At 37.0% G+C, this 7268-nt stretch overlaps 1 protein-coding gene across 1 annotated transcript; it reads left to right on the plus strand.

Moving 5' to 3' along the window:
- Window positions 1–2857: 2857 nt before the first annotated feature.
- Window positions 2858–7235, plus strand: LOC135671649 (transcription initiation factor TFIID subunit 15b-like). The gene is made up of 4 exons (XM_065179880.1): window positions 2858–3083; window positions 3179–3314; window positions 3415–4168; window positions 6714–7235. The coding sequence occupies exons 1-4, from the start codon at window positions 2975–2977 to the stop codon at window positions 6768–6770; spliced, it is 1056 nt and encodes a 351-aa protein (XP_065035952.1). The 5' UTR covers window positions 2858–2974; the 3' UTR covers window positions 6771–7235.
- The last annotated feature ends 33 nt before the right edge of the window (window positions 7236–7268 follow it).

A 7268-nucleotide genomic window follows, 5' to 3' on the forward strand; every position in this document is an offset into this window, starting at 1 on the left:
TTAGCTATCTTGTCATATGTTTTGCAAAATCAGCTTTCACTATGATGATTTTAGTTTTTTTTATAATTATTTATTTACATAATATGATCAATTTTGTTATCGAGCATGATCTTGCCGATATCGATTATATTCAAATGTTACTTAAAAATTTTAAAAATTAAAAAAATTCTCTTTAGCTTGTTTGGAAAATATTATATATGTTTTAATTTTTTTATTTTATATTCATTATAAATAAAAATGAGCCATGCAAAATTGAAATACACACATCAATAAATATTATGTTGCATTATCAAGAAAACCTTATACTATCAAAAGAAAAAAAAAAAGATAACAGTCAAACTACACATTACACAACAACAATAAATTGATATAAGTTTCAACTATTTAAGATCGACTACATATAAATTTTAACTTTGATCAATATTAAGAACTATAAATAGTCAAGTCGATTAAAATACATAGTAATAAGATATCACATTTGATTGTATTTTTCATTCAAACTTTGGATCGACATAATTGTGAAACTATCTTATACACAATTGATGTGTTTCTATAAAGATATTACTAGACTAACAAACCTATATTGTTGATATAAAATAAAAAAAAGTAATATCTTCAACAGCTTTGAATCGTTAAATTCTCTAAAGCTTTCACTCTAATCTATTGTAATACACCAACATACAATATATAGATATCTTTTAAAAAATTAATATACTATTTGAACTTTTGGTAGAGTAACATAGACATAAATGATAAAATAATCAAAGAATTTTTCTTAGGATAAAAATATTGTTACTATCCGATGGAGAGTATTCAGTTGCTCCGTTGGTATAAATTTGTAATATCAGGAGGTTTACCTCATAGTAGCACTCTCTTGTATTTGTCTTACATAAGAAAGCCTAGCTAGATTTTGATGTATAATTTATGAGGTCAGATATATTTAACCAAAACATGAAAATAAAGTCTCTTATCCAGATTCACCATTCATGATCCATATCAAAGACAATGAAGCACAAATTTATTATCCATCCCTAAAAATACTAATAGTATATCATTACATATATAATCTGGACACTGTCAAAATGACATTAGAATTTTTGACCACCAGTGGAATAATAATAATAGTATTGAGATGCGTTAGTAGTATATTACTGTGCCAAATTTTCTCTAATTTTTTCTTGGGTTAAGGTCTATTGTAACCCTATAATATTGGTCATAAACTTTTTAAACTCTTATAATTTACTCGTATTTAGAATAACCCATACATTTTTAAAAATATAACATATAAACCTCTCCCGCCAAATCTGAGTTAATAGATATTAGAGTCTGCTTACATGATACGTGGCATGTTGACTCAAAATAAATCATTAATATAATGACACATGTAATTTAAGTTAAAAAAATGATAATATATTGATTTGAAAACATAGATCAGCTGCCTAATCAACCCTGTGAAGGCGAGCTAGGAGACGCCAATCTTTATGGTGGAGTGCTCCTATGACTTCCACTTTTTCTGTATTATCGCCAACGTCAAGAGCCATGCTACCCTCGCTTGCCCATCTACTCCACCTCTTAGTACCACGCACCCTTTCTTTCTATGTTTTGCTGTCGAGAAGACAATGCACTCACTGTCAAGCAAGGGACGGTAGGAGAGACGAAGAACCAGAACTTGAATAAGAGGACTACTAATGGCGACAACTGAAACATCAACAAAGGTGGGGAATGATAGCTAGGGGAGAACAGAGTAGCTGCAGCCACCGTTGTTGTTGTTGCTGCTAAGGTCTATGATAATGACATGCCATTGTTGTTTGTGTCGAAGTCCAACCAGGGAGGGGGCATGTGGTTCAGTCCTATATGAGAAGCAACCAACAAGAATAAGGATGAGAAAGCTTACGATGATGATAATGAGGAGATAGAGAACGTGAAACGAGAGGATAAGTTCCATGGGCTCCTTATGGCCTCTCGCGCTTGATTTGCTAGTTGCATTTACGGAGGAGTCCTTCGTCGGCCGACACTGAAGTTCAAGGCTGGTGGCATCCTTGTGACAGTGATGTCATAAGCAGCCCTGTTCTCGAAAGAGTGGAGTTACTGAAGCTATGTGGTGGCTCTCAAGTTGAAAGCACCATCGATAGGATTCTTCGCCCCTCTTCGCGCCTCGATTGATTTGGTGACTGTGCTAGATGTGAGCCAAGGCATGATAGGGGAGAAGCTCCGGATGCTAAAGCACGCAATGCGGCTAGTGGTCTCCTCTTTGGGTCCGAGGGATCGGATCGTGGCCTTCTCGATCGTTGCAGGTGCTAAGAGGCTCTTTCCTATATGACAGATGTCGAGGCAAGGCTAGTGCGCCACTCGCCAGATCGTGAAAATGCTCGTTTTAAAAAAAATTGATTAGGTAGCCGATCTACGTTTTTAAAACCATTTATTATTATTTTTTAAAACTTAAATTATATATATCATTATATTAATGATTTATTACGAGACAACATACCACGTAAGCTGATTCTAACGTCTATTAACTCAAACTTGACTAGAGGAGCTTATATGTTATGTTTTTAAAAATATAGGGATTATTTTAGACACGAGTAGACTATAAGGACTTAAGAGATTTATAGCCAAAACTACATGAGCTAAAATTGACCTTAACCCTTTATTATGAGTTAGCATACAACTTAAGGTTTATACGACGGAAATCACATGCGTTAAAATTAACCTAACCCTTCCTTCTTAGTTTTACTAGATCTATAACAAGAACAAATTTTCAAATATCTATATTGTAAATTGTTGTGATTCAAGGGGGCGTTAATCAACGACAGGAAAAAAAGTATTCTTTGTCGGGCTATTTAAGCCATTTTCTAACTCAGATGCCCGGACACTTGCATGCCCTAATTATCGTCTCCGCGCCCTCGATTTCTCTCGCAGTCTATCTTTCCCTTCTTTTTTTTTCTCTGAGCAGCGGAAACAAAAGCCCTGATTAATGTCAGGTTCCTACGGCTACGGCGGACCCGACGATCGCGCGCCGCCTCCCCGCGGCGGCGGATATGGCCGAGGCCGCGGCGGCTACTGTGGAAACCCCGGGAATCGAGGTTTCCGATTCTTCCTCTTTTTGTCCCTTCGAAGTTGTCGTTGATTTTTCGTCTCCTTGCTCTAGGTTTAGGCTTTAACCTGTCGTTTCTTGTAGGTGGCGGCGGTGGGTACGGGGATGGTGGGCACCAAGGTGGCGATCGTGGTAACCGTGGAGGTGGCGGAGGGCGCCGAGGTGGTGGCCGCGGCGGCGGTTTTGGACGGGAGGGGGATTGGCGATGCCCCAACCCCAGGTCCTCTTATTACCCCTCCAGGGTTTTACTCTTCCACCTGGATTATGATTATAGTCTGTCTATATTCTTTCCGGGCAATCAAGTAGTGTTATTGGTGCAGTTGTGGAAACCTGAACTTTGCAAGAAGAACCGAGTGTAACAAGTGTGGTGCTCCATGCCCTGGTGGTGCTGCTGGTGGTGGGGGAGACTCCAGTGACAATAACAGAGGTGGTGGTGATTATAATGGTGGTCGTGGTGGTTATAATATCGGTGGAGGGGGATATGGTGGCAACCGAGCCGGATATGGTGGGAATCTTGGTGGAAGGAGTAGTGGTTATGGGGGAAGAGGTGGTGATTATGGTGGAAGAGGTGGATCTTACAATATCAATAATCACGAAAGAGAGGATGGTGGTTATGGTCAAGTTTCTCCAACGCCTCCATCTGCATATGGTGGTCCTATTGGAAATTATCCTCCTGCTCCAGGGACCTATGGTTCAAATGATGCTTATGGTGTTGATTCTATTCCACGTCCTAGTACCTATGGTGATCCCAATTCTTACCCTCCTTCATATGGTGCTCCCCCTCCAAATACATATGGCAGTGAAGGTCATGTGGCTCGCAGTGGTCCACCATCTGGCTATAGTGCTCCACCGTCTGGATATGGTGGTGGATATGGTGACCGCACGAACCCTGTCCACGACATTGGTGTTCCACCTCGCCATAGTGGTGGTGCCTTTGGTGCTCCTCCTGTTGCAGTTAAACAGTGTGATGAGAATTGTGGAGAATCCTGTGATAACACGAGGATTTACATCTCAAACTTGCCTCCTGATGTGACGACTGAAGATCTGCATGACCTTTTTGGAGGGATTGGACAGGTATCCATCTCTTTCTTCTCTTCAGAGTAATTAATTGTAGCATGTAAGAGGAGAATGTTGCTTCCTTTGGGAATAAAATATTGTTGCACTTGTAGTAGTAAACTTTTTAGGATTATATATTCATCATGGATGGGTGAAAAAGAGAACAGAAAAAAGAACAGTGCCTTTTCTTTGACATGGTGTTTGTCATGGTTATAGACAAATAGGATCGATGAAGCATTGTCATCTGGTTGAAGTATAGATGATATTTGGTGATTAATTACATGCATGATGTGTTTTGGCAATAGAAAAACTATATGTGGTAATATTTGATTTTTTTTCTTTTTGAAAATATCCGATCTTCTTATTAAGTCTTAAACAACATCCTATCTAGCTGAATTGGAAGATGCATCGTTTTGTAGCATTCTACTTTATGCATAGAACTAATGTTATGATCATTGAGAACTTTAAGCGTTCATCCTAGAACTTGTTGAATTAGTATGATTGTCAGCAAAATTATCTTAAAAAGGAGCTTTTCAATTTTCTGAGAACTCAAGGCCAAGAATCAATCAATTGTTTTTATTATGGTTCCATAATATCCTTCATATTTATGTGACCCTGGGTCTTAGTGTGATGCTTCATCATGCCATATGCTGGTAGTTGCACTCTTTTTAATGTCTCTCTTGTTGGGAAGATCGCTATTGTCAATCACGATGAGAATCTTTATTTCATATCAAACTGAAATACATAAACAGCATAGTAATTTGGTATGCATGTGAGAATAGGCAAAGAGAAAGATAGTAAACTTGCCAAAATGACTAGAAAGTTAAAATTACATTTCATACAAACTCATTTTCCTACTTGACTTTTTACAATGGAGGATTGAAAGATAAAGTTTATACCAATGCTGATTTAATTCTAAAGGCCAAACAGCCATGAACTACATCTGTTTTGTTAAATTGAATGATTTAAGTACCATTGCCTTTTACAAGCTCATCTATTGTAATATGGGCTTATGCTTGTTTCCATAATGTTCGCATATATCTTGGTCCATTATCATAATTCATAAGAACAGTGTCAGGCCTAGGATCAGTTATGAATGCTACAGTTAGGTTGGCTGGATCAGTTTAATCGGATAGCAGGATCGCTTGGTAAAAACATATTTAAACTAGAAAAATACTAAATGTAAAATAGCATACTGTCAGTGAAGTATACAATAAAATTTAAGTACATAAAAAATATATTGAAAGTTTCTTATACCTTTATATTTTTGAGGTTATCTAACATTGCAAAAGAAACTTATGAAATTGAAATATAAAATTGAAAAATGGAAAAAAAATGATGAATAATTCATTAAAAGAATACCTATTCTATGCTTATCAATATAAAAACATATTTCGTAAAAAAAATTTTATTACTGTAGTAAATAACTATTATGTATATGTTTTATAAAAGAACAAAAACTTATCTGCTTGCAATTTTATAGATAGTGATTGACCCTATTGTAACTCCAATTATTCTCTAACTCATGCTGGTTAAGTGTGGGTAACGCAAAGACCAATATAAGAAGTTTCTTGAAGATGGCACTTACTAGAATTTAGATTGATTTTGAATTCCTTGATATCTCTTTCTTTGTGAAAGGATTCTTTTTCCTAGTGTTGTCAAAGGTGCTAGGCACTTAAAGGCATCAATGTTCTAAAATATATGAGGCGCTAGGTGCTCTACGTCGTCATAAAGAAACAATCTAGAAAGCAAAGGGGCTGAGGGGTTGCACTATCGTCATAGGGAAGACGGAGGAATGGGGGGCTACTCATCATCGAGAAGAGGGAGAGAGAAAGTGATCAGATGGAGGGGATGTGCCTTCGGGTGAGGAGAGAGAGAGCAATTGATGGGAGGATCTAGAAGAGCTAAGAGAGAGGGAGGGTTGTGTTATCATTCGCGAGAGGGGAGACACCATTGTGTTGGTGGTCGACTACCTTGCCAATCATCAATTGCTTGTTGACACCGTCACACTCTATCGTTCATTGTGGCTTGGGCCTCTGCGCATGCCTAGGCGATGATTGAGTGAAATTGCTCACATAGGATGTAACAGTGGTGCTCGAGCCTTAGCTCGCGTTGCCTGGGTGCCTAGGTGAGCGCTTAGTGATAACACTACTTTTTCTTAAGGGACATATTTCATTCATTTGTTTTCTTTTCCTATATTTTCTCGGTCGTACATGGTGGTGGATAATAAACTCTACAACAATAATGAAAAATAACAAATATGATAGTTGCAACAAGCAAATGTAATAATAATATTATCTCATATTCTGTTTGATTGTCATATTTGAATGTCTTTTTACCCCTCTTTTTGCCTTCCCATCTTTACTTCTCATTGTCCTGCTTCTCATTCTGTCTTCTTCTTCTTCTTCTAAAACTGTCAATTTGGTTATAATTGGTGAAGTTTGGCCAACTTTAGAGTTCGGTTGATTCTGACGAATCGTGTTGATTTTTTGTTATGAGTTTGAGAAATTGGTTCAAATTAAATTGATATTGGTTAATACTAATATGGATTAGATGTATGTAGGAATTGGCTTCTACCACTAAATATGGCATTATTTCTTGCTCGGATCAAGAGGTATAACTACTAAACCCATCATGGGGTTAAAATGGGTTCACTTATGGCTTTTTCTGAAAAGTCTTGTTAATTGTCATTTTGCATTGATCAATGCATTTTTTTTTCTGCAGAAGCTACTAAAATATGAAGGATGAAATCATAGATTATTCTTGAATGTGTTATTGCAATTCTCCCCCCAGTAGCATGGATTTGATTAATATGTTATATTTCATTGGTGTTTGCAGATTTGGGTTCTTAGTTTGCACTATTCTTGATGAAATTGTAGATTGTATATTTATATGGTCTTGTTTAGCATTTTGGAGCATGTCATGTTTGAAAACGTTTGGATCCTATTTTATTTTTTAGTGCTGCATTTTGTTCAAGAAAGTTAACACTTTTACTACTGCTTTACAATGAGCATAATATTGCTCCGTTTCTCACTGTCAGTAAATAATCTTATATGATGGTTATATCCTCACTGTAAATCTGTCATTAGTAAGCATGTTTGTTCCAGCCTGCCTGCTA

The sequence above is a fragment of the Musa acuminata genome, unplaced genomic scaffold (assembly GCF_036884655.1).
Source record: "Musa acuminata AAA Group cultivar baxijiao unplaced genomic scaffold, Cavendish_Baxijiao_AAA HiC_scaffold_1150, whole genome shotgun sequence".
NCBI classification, from domain to species: Eukaryota; Viridiplantae; Streptophyta; class Magnoliopsida; order Zingiberales; family Musaceae; genus Musa; species Musa acuminata.

Bases quoted from the DNA above. Each gene is read 5' to 3' on its own strand.
- LOC135671649 (XM_065179880.1), top strand. From the start codon at position 2,975: ATGTCAGGTTCCTACGGCTACGGCGGACCCGACGATCGCGCGCCGCCT. The intron at 3,315-3,414 runs GTCCTCTTATTA...TTATTGGTGCAG, and splicing joins TGGCGATGCCCCAACCCCAG to TTGTGGAAACCTGAACTTTG. The intron at 4,169-6,713 runs GTATCCATCTCT...AGATGTATGTAG, and splicing joins TTTTTGGAGGGATTGGACAG to GAATTGGCTTCTACCACTAA.